Source organism: Hyaena hyaena, unplaced genomic scaffold, assembly GCF_003009895.1.
Source record: "Hyaena hyaena isolate Hyena2069 unplaced genomic scaffold, ASM300989v1 scaffold_322, whole genome shotgun sequence".
NCBI lineage: Eukaryota > Metazoa > Chordata > Mammalia > Carnivora > Hyaenidae > Hyaena > Hyaena hyaena.
The window spans coordinates 1,414,345-1,435,914 of NW_024080954.1; the positions used below are offsets into that span (position 1 = coordinate 1,414,345).

The following is a 21,570-nucleotide window of genomic DNA, read 5'->3' on the forward strand; positions in this document are numbered from 1 at the left end:
ATCCCCGTTTTGGTCCAGAGAGCTCCTAAAACCCTTAAAATTCCCTAAGAGATGAGAGTGATAAGAGTCTTTTGTCATGTTAATGAGGTGACTTCTGGATCCCATCACTGCTTAAGTTTAGAGGGTATTTTAGAGCGTTAAAAACATTCAGCCCCACCCCACTGACTTCTGGGGAAAGGAGAGGGCTGGAGGTTGAATCTTTTACCAATGCCCAAGGACTTAATCAATCCTGTCTATGCAATGTAGCCTCCATAAAACAACCAAAAGGACAGGGTTTGGAGAGCTTCCAGGTTGGTGGCCATGTGGAGATTCAGGGAGCAGGCTGGAAACTCTGTATCACTTCCCCATACCTTGCCCTATGCATCTGTTTCATCTGGCTGTTCCTAAATATATGTTTTATAATAAACCAGTAATCTACTAAATATTTTCCTGAGTTCCTGAGCTGCTTTAGTAAATATTATTGAACCTGGGGAGACGGCAGTAGGAACATCTAATTTATAATTTTTTTTAATGTTTTATTTATTTCTGAGAGAGAGAGTGTGTGAGCAAGGGAGGGTCAGAGAGAGAGGGAGATACAGAATCCAAAACAGACTCTAGACTCTGAGCTAGATGTCAGCACAGAGCCCGATGAGGGGCTCGAACCCACGAACCTTGAGATCATGACCTGAGCTGAAGTCAGACACTTAACCGACTGAGCCACCCAGGTGCCCTGGAACGTCTAATTTATAGCTAGTAGGTCAGAAGGGCAGGTAATCCAGACTTTCACTTGGCATGGCGGAGGGGATGCAGTCTTGTGTGGACTGAGCCCTTAACCTGTGGGATCTGATGCTACCTTTATATCTTTAGGTCAATACTGTCAGTGTCAGAATTTAGTTTAATGGGCACTTGGGTGGCTCAGTTGGGGCTCTGTGCCAATCAACTGAAGCCTGTTTGGGATCCTGTCTCCTTCTCTCTCTGCCCCTCCCCTACTCACACTCGTGCTCTCTCTCTCAAAAATAAATAAACACTAAAAGAAAAAATAACCAATAGCCAAAGTATGGAAAGAGCCCAAATGTCCATTGACAGATGTATACATTGACAGATGTATACACAATGGAGTATTACTCGGCAATCAAAAAGAATGAAATCTTGCCATTTGCAACAATGTGGAAGGAACTAGAGTGTATTATGTTAAGTGAAATTAGTCAGAGAAAGACAAGTATCATATGACTTCACTCATGTGGAATTTTAGATACAAAACATGAATATAAGGGAAGGGAAGCAAAAAATAATACAAAAACAGGGAGGAGAATAAAACATAAGAGACTCTTAAATACAGAGAACAAACTGAGGGTTACCTAAGGGGCTGTGGGTGGGGGGATGGACTAAACAGGCAAGGGGCATTAAGGAAGATATTTGCTTTTATAGGTCAGGAATGATTCACTGGAATCTACTCCTAAAATCATGATTGCACTATATCCCAACGAACTTGGATGTAAATTAAAAAATAAATAAATGAATAAAAATAAGATAAAATAAAAAGAATCTAGTTTAACTGTAGGACACCCGGGTGGGGTTGCAGAAGTGTGTGGTGTGGGGAAACCTACACACATTTCATAACGAGAAGAGGCAGAAGTAAAGCAGCTGCGGGAGAGTACTGCCAGTGCAGGAGACACACAGGAGTGGGGGTTTTTCCTAAGCAAGCTAATGAAAAGCATCGACAAAAACCTCCATCTAACATCATACTTAACGGTGAATGACTGAATGTGTCCCCTCTAAGTCAGATCCAAGGAAAGAGAGGGGCAGGAAGGAGGAATGACAAAGGAGCAAGAGATAACTTTTGGGGGTTTTGGAGATGTTCATTCTCTTGACGATGGTGATGGTTTCACTGGTGTATACACATAATATGTCAAAATTCATCCAAGTGTATACTTTTAGCATGCCATTTTTTTCATCATACCTGTTAAAATTTCTCAAAAACAAAACAAACAAACCACAATTGGATACCCCTATATATCTATTAAAAGGCTCGCCTTTTTAAAATAAATTTTCAGGGGCACCTGGATAGCACAGTCAGTTAAGTGCCTGCCTTCGGCTCAGGTCATAATCTCACAGTTCGTGAGTTTGAGCCCTACATCAGGCTCTGCGCTGTTAATGCAGAGCCTGCTTGAGATTTTTCTGTCCCTGCTCCCTCCCTCCAAAAAATAAATAAACTTTAAAAGATAAATAAACAAAATAATAACTGTTCATACTAAATCCTAGCAAGAAACATTAATGATTTATTTTTTTAATGTTTATTTACTTTTGAGAGAGAGACAGACAGGCAGAAAGACAGACAACATGAATAGGGAGGTACAGAGACAGAGAAGGAGACACAGAATCTAAAGCAGGCTCCAGGCTCTGAGCTGTCAGCACAGAGCCTGATGTGGGGATCGAACCCACAAACCACGAGATCATGACCTGAGCCGAAGTCAGACGCTTAAATGACTGAGCCACCCAGATGCCCCAGAAACATTAATGATTTATAATAGTAAAATGAGGACTAAGATATAAATAATAGCCCACATTCTTCTCTACACAAAATATCAATACCAAATAACAAAATTTCCCACCAAAGCCTGTAATAGGATGTTAAAATAGGACTTCTAATCTTTGTAGTTTTGTCTGAGCCTCCAAAGCTGAGAAAAATATATATAAAGTACTCTCACATTCAACAAGAGGAAGTTAGAACACCTATAGAGGGCTTGCAAAGCAGAAGGCTTGGCAAAAATCCAATTCTACCACCATTAGCCCATCACCCAATACCAGGCTATAGAAAGAAGGCTAAGATTTCAATGAGTGAGTAAGACTTTCTTTAAAGACTTGTGTCTGTTCCGTAGACAGATCTAGAGATATTTCCCCAACCCCTTCCCAAGCCAAGAGAGGGGTCTTCAGGAGAACTGCCAAGAGATTGTTTTCTGTGTCCTCTATACTTGATGGAACACAGAGACTGGTGGCTGAGTTTCAGATCTGCAAAAGTCTAAAGGCAAAGGGCCAGCCAGTTGCGCAGATGGCAAAACATGGAGAGAGGACTAGTGTAAAACGGAGAGGTGTTTCCCTGCCAGTGGGGCAAATATGTCTACGTCCTGTGGACCTAGAGCAAAAAGCCACCTTGAGTCAGCTCAAGTCACCCCACGAACTCCATTCCGGACTCTATGCAGTCCTCTTGTGGGTTCCCCAGAGATCCCTCAGCTGGGGCCCTTTGACTACAGGGGCCTGTCAAGGGTGATGCTCCTACTGCTGACCAGTGACCTCCTTCAACTTGGATTTTCTCATTAGGAAAGTGGGTAATAGTGATGTCCTATGGATTAATGAAGATAAAGATATGGAAGTGCTTTTTTATTATATATGTTTCATAGTTTAATCTTGTTGAATGGAGTAAGATGATTTATTAAATCAATCCAGACAAGTCTTTTCCAGTGTTATAAAATAGAGCAGCCAGTATGAAAAAAGCCAAAAAGATAATCCAAAGTAATCATTCATTTTGAAAAGTCAGGTTATCGGAGTGGAAAGGGGCCATACTGAGCAATTCATATCTTCTCACCACCCACAGGCCCTCCTGTTCCGTGGGCCCATCCCACGCACAAAACCACCATCCTAAATACAGAGGATGACACCTGACTATCTTCTACCCTTCACCACAGATGAACCTGGGACCTTTTCCCTCAAACTTTCTTAAACGTTCTTAAAGCTTCAAAAAGAAAGAGAGGGGACAGGCACCTACGTGGCTTAGTCAGTTAAGACTCTTGATTTTGGCTCAGGTCATGATCTCATGGTTCATGGGTTCAAACCCCACATCTGGCTCTGTGCTGACAGCTCAGAGCCTGGATGGATCCTGCTTCAGATTCTTTGTCTCACTCTCTATCCCTCCCCTATTCATTCTTTCTCTCTCTCTTAAAAATAAATACACCTTAAAAAAAATTTTTTTTTAAACAAAAAAACAGGGCACCTGGGTGGCTCAGTCAGTTAAGCATCTGACTTAGGCTCAGGTCACGATCTTGACATTTGTGACTTAGAGCCCCTCTGGGTTCTGTGCTGACAGCTCAGAGCCTGGAGCCTGCTTAATTCTGTGTCTCCCTCTTTCTCTGTCCCTCCCCCACTCACATTCTCTCTGCCCTTCCCCTGCTTGTGCACACACTCTCTCCCTCTCTCCTCTCTCTCTAATAAATAAGTAAACATTAAAAAAAAAATTTTAGGGGTGCCTGGGTGGCTCAGTTGGTTAAGTATCCAACTTCAGCTCAGGTCATGATCTTGCAGCTCGTGGGCTTGAGTCCTGCCCCTGGCTCTGGGCTGACAGCTCAGAGCCTGAAGTCTGTTTTGGATTCTGTCTCCCTCTCTCTCTGCCCCTCCCTTGCTCATGCTCTGTCTCTCTCTGTTTCTCCCTCAAAAATAAACATTTAAAAAATTTTTAATAAAAAATAAAAAAGAAAGAAAAACAAAATCCCATGAAATTAGGTCCAGCTTTTGATGACTGAAGTCAGGTTAGGATAACCTAGTGTCTCCAAAACTACCCCTGCAGAGATCACACTGTGGCTACAGGACCTGGCAGAACCAGGATAAAACAGATAACACGTCTTCCTCAATAGTTAACCGTACAATTGGATGTTTCTGATTTAGTTCGTATAAATCACACTCCAGATGCTTGCTTTCTGAAAATATTCCCTGAAATCCTGAAAATGCTCCCTGGCCACATCTTCATTTTTGTTTTCTCCCCAGAGTAAGGCTGCTGGGCAGGTGGCAAAGCAGACACTTACAAAAGTTTCTGGATTAAAGGAATTGATGGGAGCAGTGGGGAGGCCCGGCAGAGGGATTAGGGAGGAATCAAGATGTAAACAGTGATCCTAGCTGGAAGGGAGACAGAAACTGAATTCTGAGCGGTTGAGGAACCAGAGCTTCTTAGACAGCTCACCAACAGCTTAAAACCCCTGGATCACTTCCCCTGCTCTTAGCGTGGTCTGCAAAGCCCTGGGCCCACCTGCTTCCTCCCATTCCAGCCTTAACACCACCTGCTCCACTTTACTTCAGTCGAAGCCACTAGGCCCAAGCTTCGGGTCCCAAGGTCTCTACTGGGCGGTGCATCTCTTCCAGTCCCTTACACCTAACCAGGCTCACTGCTGACAGTTAACTTGGCTCTCACCCAGGATTGACTTACTCGGGGAAACTTCTCTGACACTCCTGTCCCAGTCCAGACCCAAGCACCCTCAAACTCCTCCAAAAACTTGGTGGCAAGGGAGCCCCACTCTCAGCGATGCCCTGGGTTCTGGAAGTCCCAGCCACACCTCCCAGGGAGCCCATAGTGAGAGGGAGTGGAGATCTCCTTGGGCGCTCCATGTGGTCCCAACCAGGAGCCTCTACACAAGCTAGGAATCTCCCCTTTCCCCGCTCCATGCAAAGAGTAAAACTGTTTCTTGTAATCCTCAAAATATATATACATAATTAAATGTGAATATATGAATCATGAGGAGGGGATATGACTGATGAGACTTGGTTTTCCCAATCTGTAAATGGTAACAATATTGAGAGAATTAGGGGAGTCACTAAATGCAAGAGCTTGATGGAGCTAGAGGCAGGTATGAAGGCCTTAATCAGCGATGGCTATTGTTAACCACCTTTGAACCAAAGGATTTCACTAGATTGGATTTTGTTCCTGTTCATCAACTCTGTTTTGTAAGCAATCCAGGCTTTCCTTGACTCTGCCCTAGATTTACCTCCTCTCCAAATCTCATCAGTGCTAATGTCTGACCTTCCCTAGGGCAGACCCCTCATCGCCATTACAATGAAAGCTGTTTTGCCTTTCTTAATGTTGTAATTTACCCTTGGTGGAAAACTGATCAAAAGCTTAAAACTAAAGGAGGGGAAAAGGTAGCTACCCCCAAAACAACCTTTTTTTTTTTTAATCTTCTGGTTATTCCAAAACTTTTCTTAAGAATTATCTCAAAGTTTTGTGTGTGTGTGTGTTTTTTTTTTTAAGGGCTAAAAATATCTTCGGTCCCTGGTGTGCATGGAGTCCAAGGCATATTCTCAAATTCCCAGATTTTGTTACTTTGACCCAGGTTAACCTAAAGATGTTTTCTACCCTTGGAAGCACACGCTCGGGACAAAACTTCCAGACTTCAAGTGTAAGGGCACTTTTTGTTGTCATTGTTGTTGTTTTTAATGTTTATTTTGAGAGGAGAGAATCCCAAGCAGGCCCTTGGTGGTCAGTGCAGAACCTCATGAGGGGCTGGATCTCACAAATCAGGACATCAGGCCTGGAGCCGAAGAAATCAAGAGTTCTGATGCTTAACCAACTGAGCCAACTTGCCCATAAGGGCAAGGACAGTTTTGTGTGTTTCATTCGCATTGCAGAATTTGGGTTCCCAACTCTCCAGTTTACATTTCCGCACACGTTCATTGCAAACTGATTGAAGGGTGCACTAGCCAACGGCAATTTGAGGGAACCACACCTGCTGGTCTATAAAGCAGACTCAAGACTACTAAATTCAGGAAGACTGCACCTTAACAGATCAGCAAAAAGAAAGTGTGCCAATCATCTCTGGGTAAGCTTGTGGAGAAACTGGCAATATTGCTGCTGGGGGTGAAATTACCCCTCTGGATGTCAATTTGGTAATATCTACCAAAATTACATATATTTTTTCCTCTCTGGACCAACAATTTTCCCTAGAATTTAGCCTAAAGTGTACTCGCAAACTGGCAAAACAATGACCTTCAAGTATTCACCAGACTTATGTAAAATTCAAAGATTGGGAACAACCCAAAAATCTTTTGATGGAGAACCAATTAAATGGAATAATGCCCGGGTATAAGGAATGAGGGAAATAATCTACATTTCTATTGTAATTGTATTAAAAAAACCAACACAACTCTGGGAGAGGACATAGATTTTTTATTTGGGGAGGGTAGATAAATGGATAATAATTTTATAATCCTATAAATGATAGGAGGGAGACCTTTCTATCATTTTGGGATTTTGATCCATATGACTGTAGTACCTATTAAAAACTGGCAAGTAAGTGTTAAATATTAGTGTTACTAAAGAAAATTCTGTTTATTCAAAGGTAACAACCAGTACTCTCCCCTTAGTCCATAGTTCTCATTACATTGCAACTGTTCACAGGTTTTCAAAAATATCCCACCCAATGCTGTTCCATTAAAAATGTGCCCAAAGCCATAGAGAACCACCATGAGGTGACCAGGATCCACTGGCAGCTCCTCCCCAGAGCCTGAGATGCCACTTGCTCACAGCCTACCTCATCCCAAATGAGCCCCTCCCCAGTCTATGGAGGCTTGGGCCCTGGTGTTGCCTCTGGTGCTGGCAACCAATGATTCTGCCATGACAGACCATAAGCTCTCCTTGCCTGCAAGGACCACACGGGCAAGGCAGACCCAGCTTTGTAAATAATCAAGCCCTCTTACCACGTGGAACTGCACCAGCTTCCCCTCCTGACACTTTAAATAGGAGGAAATTCATTTCTCTGTGTCTAGTTCTTCAAAATCAGAGGTACAATTGTTTTAACAATGATTTTTGGGGATGTGGGAAAGAGGAGACTGATTTTTCCTCCAAATGCTTGGGCAGGAGCTGCTTTCTGACCAGAGTATTGGTACAATTCTCAAGGTTGTAAGGGAGGATGTCAAAATGCCAATGATCTCTTGTTCTAGTCTCCAAATGAACTTCAACAGTGTGCCAAAATGCACCTTTGTTTTCCCGGTTACCCAAAAGGTGTATGGTGTGCTGAACACCCCAGAAAACAGCACGAGCATCCTGCGTTTCCTGAAGACAGAAAAACAATGCCCTTTACAAAGGACTTCCATGGTTTCTCCCATTGAGTCTTCAACAAAGAGAACCTTAAAGGATCGGGCTGGAGGCTGGAGGCCAGGAGGGGAGCAATCTAGTTCCAGTCCTGCAACGGATGAAGAGCAGCCTTCCTCCTGCATTCAGGAAGTATTTATTGAATGCCCATTGTATTGGGCATTGTTCTAAGACTTGACATTGTCTTGGCTTATTTAGTCCTCACTATGATCCATTGAGATAGTTATTATCCTCATATTACAGATGGGACACTGAAGCACAAAAGCCAACATGCTCATGGCTCCCAACCTAATAGGTAGCTGAAAAATTTCAAACCCAAGCAGTTTAGCTTGTATTGGTGTCTTCTAAAATCACCCTTAAACACTCTATACCACATACTGTCTGTTTGAAAAAAAAATCCCTCCCTTGCTCGAGTTTACATTCTAGTGGCAGAGAGGAAGAAAATGAGCAGCTAACACTGTCAGTCAGATTTATAAATGCCATGAAGAAAAATAAAGTAGGTTAAGTAGAGACTGTGAAGGAGAGGACTCTCCAGAGGTGAACATGGACCACCTGAGAGAAGGGAGCAGAACCATTTGAAAATGTGAGAAGTGTTCCAGGCACAAGAGAGAAGATGAAAGCCCTGAAGCGGTCCAAAATAGTTTGCTTGAGAGGCAGCAACAGGATAATAAACTAGATTATACAGGGCCTTACAGATCAGACTAAGGAGTTAGGGTTCTTGGATGGAAAACTATGGAGAATTCTGGAGTCCCCCCTTTTGAAGGAGGGGCCGTATAATTAATACTTTAAGAATTAAGACTGGCTGAAAGACAAAATGGTGGGGAGGGGGGGCACCTGGGTGCCTCAGTGGTTGAGGGTAGGACTTCAGCTCACTCAGGTCATGATCTCACGGTTTGTGGGTTTGAGGCCCACATCGGGCCCTGTGTTGACAGTCCAGAGCCTGGAGCCTGCTTCAGATTCTGTGTTTCCCTCTCTCTGTCCCTCTCCAACTTGTGCTCTGCCTTTCTCAAAAACAAATGTTAAAATATAATAAAAACCAGGGCGCCTGGGTGGCTTAGTCGGTTAAGCGTCCGACTTTCACTTAGGTCATGATCTCGCGGTTCGTGGGTTCGAGCCCCGCGTCGGGCTCTGTGCTGACTGACAGCTCAGAGCCTGGAGCCTGTTTCAGAGTCTGTGTCTCCCTCTCTCTCTCTGACCCTCCCCTGCTCACGCTGTCTCTCTCTCTCCTAGAAATAAATTTTAAAAAAATATTTAAAAAAAATTTTTTTAAATATAATAAAAACTAACTGGCTGAAGAACAGGTTGTGAGATAATGAAAAGAGAAACCACTGAAACCTCTTCTCCTCCAGGAGTCCTGGCAAGGGAGGGTGGCAGTGGAGACAGCAGGGCTGGACAAAATGCAGGTGCAGTAGAGGCTTCAATCTGGGGTATTTTTTTGAAGGTAAAGATGACTGGGCTTGCTCCTGGATTTCATGTCGGTGGTGAGGTATCAATGACAGCTCCTAGTTTGGGGCCGGAACCATTGGGATAAAATGGTGACAACATTCATTTACTGATAGTGAAGGGGGTGCAGTTATCTGATGCACACGCCACCTTTGTCTCTTATGGAGAACAGCTGACAGCTTTCTCTCCCATTATTAGTCAATCTCCCTTACTATGTGTGGTGCCTACTATAAGTACCCTACATATGTAAACAGCTAAACCTCACAACTTCATATGGAGTCAGATACTATTATCTTCAAATTAGATACTGAGGGGGTTGAACAACTTGACTAAGGTCAGAGGGCCAGAAATCTCCTTAAGTGCTTAAGATTCATTCAGATCTGTGAACTGCCAAGCTAATCTCTAGTAGGGAAAAGTGTAGTCCCCATTCTGACTGTCCCTCCACCCTCAGACTTGAGTCCCACCTATGGTAATGCTTTCATCTACCTTCCCCAATTTCACTTACCCTTTGGTGGGCAAGTGCAGTAATTTTGTGTTAAGTGTGGTGGAGAATCCCAGAGGCCCTTTTAAGAGGTCTGTATGGTTTTAGTTTTTCATATTCCTATCTGTAAAGCTAACTTTTATTCACATTCCAACCTAAATAACATTCAGCAGCAGACTAATTCAGAGAACTCAGCTAGTGGTCTATTAAGTTTACATGTATAGAAAAGTACTACATTGAAAACATACTGGCACTTCTATATTTGCTTTGAAGAATATTTTTCACTTTACACATGTTAACCTATTATAGTTATTTTAAAAAGAATCCAGGTCAGTTCCAGACAATATCACATTTCCCTTGAGATTGACTGGGTTTTGGTCAAAGCTGCATCTCAGCCTGACTCCTAGACCCCCCCCCCCTTTTTTTTTTACCCTAACCAAGTGTGCTCTTGGATCTTTCTAGCTTTAAAGGTTTTAATTAAGGGCCACCTTGGCTGTGATCTTATCTCCAATATCTTCAACCAAACACCAAGGAGCTATTTATTCAAGATTTTATTCTTTAATTAACAAATTTGGGCGGGGAGGGAGGAGGGTGGAGGGGGAGGCATGGGTGGCGATGATAGGACTCAGGGGCAAAGGCAGAGACCACAAACCAGCCGGTTTTTCTTTGCCAAGTTGGAGCAGACTTTAAACCAGGCCAGATCATTCTAGCTCTGGCCAGTCTACTCTCTAAATCCTGCTTCCAGGTAGTTGGTTGCAAACCGGCTTCACTTCATCCAAGGACCTAGATGCAGGGCTTTCATGGCATCCTCAAGCTTGAGCATCCCTGCACCAGAAAGCAACAGATGTGCATGAGGGGAGAGGGTAAAAGCCTGGGCCTCTTTCAAGGTTCATTTCTGGGATTTCCCAGCCTGGTGGTCTGCGCGGGGGATTCTTGGGACTTCTCAGAAGGTGGGGCCGCTGAGCCCATTCCGATATCCCCCAAGAAGCTAGGGGGAGTGTTGCAGGGAGGAGAAGAGCGGGGTTCAGGTCTCAGATAATCTTTCCTTACGAGGCCCGCCCCAAGCGGCCTCTCTTCGTAGTCTTAATCCAGGGTCTCTAGGACCAAGAGACGGCATTACTGAGGGCCACCCCGGTGGTGCCTGAGGTGCGGGTGATGGTTGCAAGTGGAAGAGAGGAAGGGAGGGTTGAGAAGGGGTACAAGAGAGGGAGTAAAATCACCCATGCGTCCCCAGGCCTCTCACCTCGTTCCTGGCGCTGGCGGTGCCGCTCAGCCATGGACTGGAGCATCCACTTGGCCCTAAGCTTGTACAAGTAAGAGCCATAAACCACGATCTCGGTGAGGCCCGAGGATTCCAGAACCTTTAGCTCAAGCATGACTTTGCTCACTTGCTCAATGTACGGGATTCGAGATCCACCTACGCCTGTTTGGGGAAGGAGATGAGCGCTCAGGACCACGGAGACCGAGACGCCTGGGTCAGGGCTGGGCTCACTTACCAAATATAGCTTCCAAGAGTCGTGTCTGGACCTGAAACACCTCTGGGTCTTTCAAGTCGTCAGGAGCTCTTACCCAGGGTGGAATATCTTTTCGTCTCGGCAATGTCCCCATCTGCAGTGTCTCAAAAGCAATCACACTCCAACCTAAGCTAGGCCTAAGAGTCTACCGTGGCCACCGTGCGCGCTGGAAGTTGAGCACCCGGGCGGGCCCCGCCCACGGCAAGCCCCGCCCCCTGGCTGGTGGCCGAGGCTCCCAGAGGCTCCCACTCACAACGCTCGGCTGGCCCGCCTGCGCTTGGGTCGTGCACGTGACCATCTCCGTCACCTTACTCCCTCCCCAGCACAGGTGGGCCCAGCGGCCTCCGAGTTTGTAAGGATTTCCACCTGCGTTGACCCCTTTCCTCCACACCACAATCTCTCGGCCTTGGGAGTGTGTGGGGGTGAGGGTGATGGCAACTCTTCCCCTGGGAACAAGTGGTTGGCCCTGAACCCCGGAAAGTCGAAACTCTGAGGTTTGAAGGTGCGAGAACCACACGGGAGCTGCCAAATCAAGTTTTTGCCTCCCACGTTCCAAAGGAAAGTTCCATTTCACCTGCCCTACAGGGGCCAAACTCTGAGTCTTCACTGAGACCCCTACAATTTCTGGGGACTCGAATAAGATTGCTGCCATTTAACAAATGAGAGAAGGAGATTCGGAAACTATTTATATTCAAGGAATGTGATGGAGGGCTCTAAACTGCCCCCTACGGTTCACATTCCTTGAAGCCCATGAGTCTGGAACTTTTAAATCTATCCAGATTTCAGAGCTCAGGTGTGCCGCACCTGGCCATTTTGGCCCAAACTGTATGGTCCAGACTTCTGGTTCTAAATAGTTTTATTTAGGGGCGTCGGGGTGGCTCAATCAGTTAAGCATCCACCTTTGGCTTAGGTCATGGGCTCCCTTTCCTGAGTTTGAGTCCCGCTTTGGGCTCTGGTCTGATAGTACGGAGCCTGTTTGGAATATTCTCTCTCTCTCTCTCTCTCTCTGTCTCCCCCTCCCCGCCCCCACCTTCCACCACTTGTGCATGCTTGCTCTCTCAAAATAAATAAATAAACTTAAAAAATAGTTTTATTCATTTAGAAAGCATATTGTTTGTAGTTGATGCACTGGATCCATCCCATGAAAGTGTGATTTCAGTGTTTCATAGCTTCATAGATGGGGAGATGAAGCTGACTTTTCCCAAACCATGTTCTGGCAACATCCAAGCCTATGAGCTATAATGTCTGTTTCTTAGGGCAGACTTCTTCATATTCAGTCAAAAACTGGGTTCTTGGGGCACCTGGGTGGCTCAGTTGGTTGAGTGCCCGACTCTTAGTATTGGCTCAGGTTGTAATCTCAGGGTTGGTGGGTTCAAGCCCCATGTCTGGCTCTGAGCTGACAGTGTGGTTGGTGCCTTCTTGGGATTCTCTCTCTTCCTCTTTCTCTGCCCCTCCCCTTCTCAAAATAAATAAATAACCTTTAAAAATGTGGGATTTTAGCAACCACCAATGTAATCCATTTATATAATTATCAGTGGCTAAAATTATCAAATATTTAACCTATTCACAAGGTCTGGCAGGAATGACAAAGGAGAGAATGTTCCTCTACAATATAGAGTTGGAGGATAGATGCCACCTCAACCAAAGACCAGAATTAGCGTCACCAAAAGGACAAATGGACTACTGGTTTGTCAATGTCATGAATACAAAAATGAAGACTTTTATTAATAAAGAGACAATGAAATGTAATGCATGATTCAAATCCTGAATCAAAGGCAGAGATAGAACATTTTAGAACAATGGTGACTGTTTTTTTTTTAAGATTTTATTTTTAGGGGCACCTGGGTGGCTCAGTCGGTTAAGTGTCTGACTTCAGCTCAGGTCATAATCTCACAGTTCATGGGTTGGAGCCCTGCATCCGGCTCTGTGCTGACAGCTCAAAGCCTGGAGCCTGCTTCAGATTCTGTCTTCCTCTTTCTCTGCCCTTCCCCCACTCATACTCTCTTTCTCAAAAATAAATAAACATTAAAAAATTTTTTTAATGATTTTATTTTTAACTAATATTAAACTAATGTTAACACCCAACATGGGGGGGGCTCAGACTCACAACCTTGAGATCAAGAGTTACATGCTCTACAGACTGAGCCAGCCAGATGCACCCAGTGGGGACATTTTAATATGGACTGTATTGTAAAGTATATTTGATTATATGTTCTATAACACAGAACTTCTAGAATGTGACAAGTTTTTTTTAATTTTTAATTTTTTAAGATATTTATTGATTTTGAGAGTTGGGGGGGGGAGAGAGAGAGAGAGGGAATGTGAGTAGGGAAGGGGCAGACAGGAAGAGAGAATACCAAGCAGGCTCCACCACTGTCAGTGCAGAGCTCAACACAGGGCTTCATCTCACAAATCCTGACATCATAACCTGAGCCAAAATCGAGTCTGACACTTAACCAACTAAGCCACCCAGGCATCCCAAGTATTTTTATTATATAAAGGAAAGTCCTATTTCTCATGAGAAATATGCTAAAATATGTAAAGTGAAGTGTTGATATCTACAATTTACTTACAAATATTTCAGCCCCCTGACAAAGAAACCCTATCATTTTCTATGTATATATAGAAAGATAGCCAATGTGACAAATATCAACATTTGATATTTGTGAGGACATTTGTGAGGACATACAGAATTCTTTTTACCTGTCGTTTTTATTTTTATTTTTTTAAGTAGCCTTCATGCCCAATTTAGAGCTTGAACTCATGATTCTGAGATTAAGAGTCACATGCTTTACTGACTGAGCCAGGGAGCCTCAGTTCAAAACCTGTGGTTTTGAATTTTAATAGAAGGGGGAGAAGTAATTGTGTGTTAGGTAGCTAATAAAAAGTAACACTATTGGGGGAAATAAAGTATAACCCATCTCTTCAGTGAGAATTTTCTTTTTTTTTTTTTTTTTTTTTTTTTTTTTTTTTTTTTTTTTTTTTTTTTTTTTTTTTTTTTTTTTTTTTTTTTTTTTTTTTTTTTTTTTTTAGTTCATGTCTTTTATTGACCCATATATAATTACTTGTCTTCGGGTTTGTTGAAGCAGTAGGTCAGACAACATTTGCCACAATAATGTCTATCAAAGTGGCTAGCCATAAAAACTCCAGCACCACATTCATCCGAAGGGCACTCCCGACGAAGGCGACTGATTTTGCCATTCTCATCCACCTTATAGTATTTCAGGACTGCCAGTTTAACCTTCTTTCTCTTACGCTTATTCTTCTTGGGAGTGGTGTAAGACTTCTTCTTCCTTTTCTTAGCACCACCACGAAGTCTCAACACCAGATGGTGAGTGGACTCCTTTTGAATGTTGTAGTCAGACAAAGTACGCCCATCTTCTAGTTGCTTGCCAGCAAAAATCAATCTCTGCTGATCAGGAGGAATTCCTTCCTTATCCTGAATCTTGGCCTTCACATTTTCTATTGTATCCGAGGGTTCGACCTCAAGAGTGATGGTCTTCCCCGTAAGAGTTTTCACGAAAATCTGCATCTTGGCGGCGGTTCCACCGCAGATGGCGGATCGGAAAGGCTTCAGTGAGAATTTTCTTATCATGCTTTCTAAATACTTTTCCATATCTGCCCCCACAACATTTCTTTGGCTGGAAGTTCAATATAGTATGTATGCACGTATGTATTTAAAAACTTCTATTTTTAGGTATGCCTGGGTGGTGCAATAAGTTAAGCATCCGACTCTTGATCTTGGCTCAGGTCATGATCTCACGGTTCGTGAGTTTGAGCCCCACATTTGGTTCTGCACTCTCTCTCTCTCTCAAAATAAATAAAAAGAAACTTTTTAAAAATTTCTAAAAGCTTCTATTTTTAAGCAATCTCCTTACCCAACATGGGGCTCAAACCCACAACCCCAAGATGAAGATTCTCCTGTTCCACTGACTAAGCTAGCCAGTCATCCCACCAATATAGTATTTAAAGAAGCAGACAGAGGGGCGCCTGGGTGGCTCAGTTCGTTAAGCATCCAACTTCAGCTCAGGTTATGATCTCATGGTTCATGGGTCTGAGCCCCGTGTCAGGCTCTGTGCTGATGGCTAGCTCAGAGCCTGGAGCCTGCTTCAGATTCTGGGTCTCCCTCTCTCTCTTCCCTGCTCACGCCATCTCTCTCTCTCTCTCTCTCTCTCTCTCTCTCTCTCTCTCTCTCTCTCAGAAATAAATAAAACATCTTAAGAATAAAGAAGCAGATAGAGAGGCACAGGAATTATGTCCAACTTGAGGGTATTAGAGATAAGTCTGCATAACTATACAAACTTACTTCAAACTTGTCAAACTGGACAGACTTAGAGGATAAACAACTAGGACTTAAACTGTTGGTTCAAAAAGTATGACCATGAAAAAATACTAATAATGACTAATGTCCCTTCTAAAGAGCTCATGCACAATTAAATCAGCACAGGTGTCACATCAGCAGCTTATAAGCACTGGCTTCCTCACTCCTATTAATGATTCCCCCACTGTCTGCCTGACCACTAGGATAAATGACCACAGAAGCCTTGTTGCTGTTTCATTTACCCATTTTGACTGCAGATTCATGAACTTCTGGTTTGGGGGCCTCGTTGGCAAGTGGTGTGATTTACTAAGGGGAGTTATATCCCTGTCCCCCACCCCTCCTCAGAAAGTATGCCACTACCAACTCCTTCTTGTGTGAGGGATACCTTTCTTAATTTTATTATCTCCAGGATGCAATTATTTACATGTCTCTCTTTAGCTTCCCAGTCTGGCCCAGAGCAACTTTTGTAAGTACACATGAAATGAAGACACGGAAAATTCACTCCTCAATTCCAAACATTATGTGTTTGCAGCTTTTCCTTCAAAGCAGGTGGGAAGCCCATCCAGAGGCTCTGAAATAGCCACCACAATCACACCCATCATAGGCCCTCTCTCACTCTGAGTACTTAGGCTGCTGGGTAGCAGAGTAAAAAGTAAGAGGTTTGCAGAGAGCTCATGGATGTCCTCCATCATAGGCCTCAGAGGCCAAGCAGGTAAGTGCCTGGTGCAGAGAATCAGAGGTGCCGGAGGCACCCAGGTCTTGATCCCTGAGCTTTCTGGAAACTCCCAGCACATTCTAGTCAGCTACACATGGACCAGAATCCAAAGGCTTCCAGCTACCCACCACTAGGCATGCCACTGTGATCCTTAGAGGAGATACCAGTGCCGATGTTGATGGCCATTCCTCACAAGGTTGTGCCTTCCAACCCAAGGACACACACTGGTGTTTATTTGGACCATCCAGGAATAGTCACAGGACCCCTCCACTTTGTCTAAGATGACCCTCAAGCAGGGCCTGACCTGACAGAAGACTTCAGAATCCTGGGGAAGCCGTAGCCGAAAAGGCAGTCCTCACAACACTCACACCCCTCTGCCCTTCTCAGGAAAAGGCTGCTATTGAAGGCCAGCATCTCTGTGGCCAGGGACCCTCGCCAGACCCCGGACATGAGATTTTACCAAAGTTTCCAGGAAATATTTCCTCAAGCCCAGAGTAGTCACCACAGCCCAGATAAGCTTGACCAGTCCATCTTCCCCTCTCTTTGCCCCCTTGGCTAAAATTTTAGCCCATCTCCTGGAGTTTTTCTACGGGTTGCACAGGGAAAGCATGGCCAACCCCAGGAACTTTGTGGTTGTGGCTAGAAACACATCCACACCAGAACTAACCTTCCATCAATCTGCTCTGGCTTCTTGGCTTCAGTCAAGAAGTCTTCTCTTAAATGTTTTGTAATGTTTACTTATTTTTGAGAGAGAGAGACATATGCAAGTGGGAGAAGGGCAGAGAGAGAAAGACAGAACCTCTCAGCTGTCAGCACAGAGCCCGATGTGGGGCTTAAACCCATGGACCAGACCGCAAGATCATGACCTGAGCCAAAGTCAGATGCTTAACCAGCAGAGCTACCCAGGTACCCCTATAATGTAACCTGATTTAAAAGGTAGAAGGAAGAAATGGTGTTGGTAAACCAAAACATACCTGTGGGGCATGAATAGGCCTTTGGAAATCAATGAGCAACCTCCAAAGAGTTTTGTACCTTCTAGGTCCATAGAAGTCTCAAGTCTAATCCCTCGCCACTTTCTCACCATCTCAGATGCTTCCCTGCCTTCAGAAGTACATAACCCCCTTTCATTGCATCTTGTCCTACATCAATTCTCTCCAAATTGATATACAGGGTTAATGCAATCCCTGTTAAAATTCCAGCAAGATTGTTTGTAGATATATACTGGACTATTTTAAAATTTATATGAAGGGCGCCTGGATGGCTCAGTTGGTTAAGCATCCGACTCTTGATTTCAGCTCAGGTTATGATCTGACTGGTCATGAGATCCAGCCCCTACAGTGGCTCTGCACTGACAGCATGGAGCCTGCTTGAGATTCTCTCTCCCCTTCTCTCTCTGCCCCTCCCCCATTCATGCACACACTCTCTCAAAATAAATAAACACTTAAAATTTATATGAAAGGGTGGCTAGTTGGTTGAGCATCCGACTCTTGGTTTCCACTCAGGTCATGATCTCAGGGTCATGGGATCAAGACTCACATTGGGCTCTGCATGGAATGTGGAACCTGTTTAAGATTCTCCCTCTGCCCCTCTCCCCTGCCCACTCTTGTTTTCTCTCTAAAATAAGAAATTAAAATAAAAAAATAAAAATTAATAAAATTCATATGAAAAGGCAAAGCAACCAGAATAGCTAAAACAATTTTGAAAAAAAAAAATGATTAGTCTGCCTAAATTGAACTATTACTATATAGCTATACTAATCAAGACTGTGTGGTATTGGTAGATCAAATGTAAAATGTATGGGCATAAAGTCTTTAGGGAAAAATACAGGAGTAATATTTTGGAACCTGGACTAATCGAAGAGTCCTTGGATTTGTCACCAAAAGCTTGATCCATAAAAGAAAATATTGATCGGTTGGATCTCATCTAAAGTAAAAACTTCTGTTAAAAATCTGTTAAGATAAAAAGGGTGGGTTCCTGGGTGGCTCAGTTGGTTGACTGTCAGAATTTTGGTTTTGGTTCAGGTCAAGATTTCACAGGTTTGTGGTTTGAGCCCCACTCAGGCTCTGTGCTGACAGCGTGAAGCCTACTTGGGATTCTCTCTCTCCCTCTCTCTTTGCCCCTCCCCTGCTCACTCTGTCTCTGTCTCTCTCAAGAATAAATAAATAAACTAAAAAAACAAAAAAAGATGAAAAAGCAAGCTATAACTGGGAGAAAACATTTGCAAACTACATATCTCACAAAGAATGAGTTGCAAAGTCAGTTAAGCTTCTAACTTAAGCCCAGGTCATGATCTCGAGGTTTGTCAGTTGGAGCCTCACATTGGGCTTTCTGCTGTCAGCACAGAGCCCCTTTGGATCCTCCACTCCCTCATTCACACACACTCTTTTTCTGTCTCAAAAATAAATAAACATTAAACAAAAAAAGAGGGGGCCTGGGTGGCTCAGTCGGTTAAGTGTCCAGCTTCAGCTCAGGTCATGATTTCACAGTTTGTGGGTTTGAGCCCCGCATCAGGCTCTGTGCTGACAGCTAGCTCAGAGCCTGGAGCCTGTTTCAGATTCTGTGTCTCCCTCTCTCTCTGACCCTCCCCTGCTCATGCTGTCTCTCTCTCTCTCTCAGAAATAAATAAAACATTTAAAAAATTTTTAAACAAAAAAAGAATATATAAGGGTGTCTGGGTGGCTCAGTTGGTTGGGCATCTGACTTCAGATCAGGTCATGATCTCACAGTTCATGAGTTTGACCCCCACATCTGGCTCTGTGCTGACAGCTCCCTCTCAGAGCCTGCTTCAGATCCTGTGTCTCCCTTTCTCTCTGTGTGCAACCCCTGCCCACTCATGCTGTCTCTCTCTAAAATGAATAAATGTTAAATATATATATATAAAGAACTCCCAAAAGTCAAAAGTAAAAAATAATACAAGTAGAAAATAAAAGGCATAAAGACATTTTCCATTTATGAATGGGATATAGCGATGCCTAATAAGCACATGAAAAGATGTTCCTCATCATTTGGTATTAGGGAAATGTAAATTAAAACCTAAATGAGATACCAAACACAACTATTGGAATGACTATAATTAAAAATAAAGACAACACTAAAGTAAAGCTTCAGAAAAACTAGATCACCTGTACATTGCTGATGGGAACTCTGAAGACAATCTGACAGTTCCCCAAAAATTAAACATAGTGTAACCATATGACCCAGCAATTACTATCCTAGGTATTCACCGAAGAGAAATGAAAACATATGTCCACAAAAAATCCTAACAGAAATGTGCAGAGGAGCCTTACATGTAATAGCCAAAAGCTGGGAAAAATACATGTCCTTCAACAAGTGAGTGGTTAAATAAACCGTGATATATTTTACCATAGAAGAGTACTCAATAGGGGTGCCTGGGTGGCTCAGTCAGTTAAGCCTCTGACTTTGGCTCAGGTCATGATCTCACAGCTTGTGGGCTCGAGCCCTGTGTCGGGCTCTGTGCTGATAGCTCAGAGCCTGGAGCCTGCTTTGGATCCTGTGTCTCCCTCTTTCTCTCTGTCCCTCTCCCATTCCCACTCTGTCTCTCTGTCTCTCAAAACTAAAAATAAAAATAAAAACATTAAAAAAATAGTTCTCAACAGTAAAAAGAAACAAAGTATTAATAGAAACAACTTGGATGGAGGTCCTTGGTGGCTCTGTGGGCTGAGCGTTTGATTCTTGATTTTTGTCTCAGGTCATGATCCCAGGGTCATAGGATCAAGCCCCACACTGGGCTCTGTGCTGAGCATGGAGCCTGCTTAGATTCTCTCTTCCTCTGCCCTTTTCCTCTGATCACTCTTGCTCTCTCTCTAAAATTAAAAAAAAAAAATTAATAATAAAAGTTATATGAAAAGGCAAAGGAACCAGAATAGCTAAAACAATTGGGAGGGGAAAAAAAAAGAATGATCAGCCCAGCTCCATGTGGAGCTTCATGCTGAATGTGGAGCCTGCTTTGGATTCTTTCTCTCCCTTTCTCTCTGCCCCTCCCCTGCTTTCTCCCTCCCCCTCTCTCTCAAAATAAATGAACATTTAAAAAAAAGAAAAAAGAAACAACCTGGATGAATCTCCATAGGATAATGGTGAGTGGGGGGAAAAAGGCCAATCCCAAAAGTTGACATACTATATAATACCATTTATATAACATTCCTGAAATAAAAAAATTATTGAAATGAAGAACAGATACATGTAAGTGGTTGCCAGAAATTAATGAGGGGTTGGGGACTGAAAGGATGTGGGTGTGGCTGTCTAAGGGCAAGACAGGGGATTCCTGTGATGGAAATGTTCTGTTTCTTGACTCCGCCAATGGTGATATACTGGTTGTGATAATGTACTAAAGGTTTGCAAGATGTTAGTATAGGAGGAAACTGAGGAAGAGTACATGGGACATCTCTGTATTTTTTTTTTTTTTTTTGCTCTCCGTATTTTTTTATTTCGACTGTAGGTGAATCTACACTTATCCCAAAATAAAAAAGTTTAAGTAAAAAAAATGGAATCAGAATTTAAAAATTTCAATATCTGTCTGAATTTCGGCCACAGTTGTGGGACCCTTCTCTAGCTTTCATTGTGCTCTGTTGGTAATGAAAGGTGCACAGTTAAGAGACTTAAAGAGAACATTATAGTACAAAATGATTAACAATATGGTCTTACACAAAGATCTTTTCCTGCTTACTGTCATTCCCATTAAAGTCTACTAGATATTATTTAAACGTTATCACTTCAGCTTTCTTATTGTCTAATTCTTTTTTTTTTTTTTTTTTTACAAATAGTTTATTGTCAACTTGGTTTCCATATAACACCCAGGGCTCATCCCCACAAGTGCCCTCCTCCATGTCCATCTCCCCCCCACAGACACACACCCATCAGTCCTCAGTTTGTTCTCAGTATTCAGAGTCTCTCATGGTTTGCCTCTCTCCCTCTCCCCCACTATTTCCCCCATTCTTCTCTCCCTTGGTCTTCCGTTAAGTTCCTCCTAATCCTCCTATATGTGCAAACATATGGTATTTGTCTTTCTCTGCCTGACTTACTTCGCTCAGCATAACACCCTCAAGTTCCATCCATGTTGCTACACATGGCCAGATTTCATTCTTTCTCATTGCCATGTAGTATTCCATAGTATAGATAAACCACATCTTCTTGATCCATTCGTCTGTTAATGGACACTTAGGCTCTTTCCATGTTTTGGCTATTGTTGAGAGTGCTGCTATGAACTCATTTGCTTTTCTTTTGTTGGAGAATGTTTATGTCCTTTTGCAT

General features: G+C 43.3%; 2 protein-coding genes across 2 annotated transcripts; both read right to left on the bottom strand.

The window, feature by feature from the left end:
• Nucleotides 1-10,337: 10,337 nt before the first annotated feature.
• Nucleotides 10,338-11,415, bottom strand: DPPA5 (developmental pluripotency associated 5). Its single transcript, XM_039248915.1, has 3 exons — nt 11,249-11,415; nt 10,996-11,175; nt 10,338-10,577 (listed from the first exon to the last, which is right to left on the bottom strand). Exons 1-3 carry the CDS (start codon nt 11,358-11,360, stop codon nt 10,519-10,521), a joined length of 351 nt encoding a protein of 116 aa, XP_039104846.1. The 5' UTR covers nt 11,361-11,415; the 3' UTR covers nt 10,338-10,518.
• Nucleotides 11,416-14,297: 2,882 nt separating this feature from the next.
• Nucleotides 14,298-14,831, bottom strand: LOC120242943 (ubiquitin-40S ribosomal protein S27a-like). Its single transcript, XM_039248931.1, has one exon. The coding sequence runs from the start codon at nt 14,796-14,798 to the stop codon at nt 14,328-14,330; it is 471 nt and encodes a 156-aa protein (XP_039104862.1). The 5' UTR covers nt 14,799-14,831; the 3' UTR covers nt 14,298-14,327.
• Between the last annotated feature and the right edge of the window lie 6,739 nt (nt 14,832-21,570).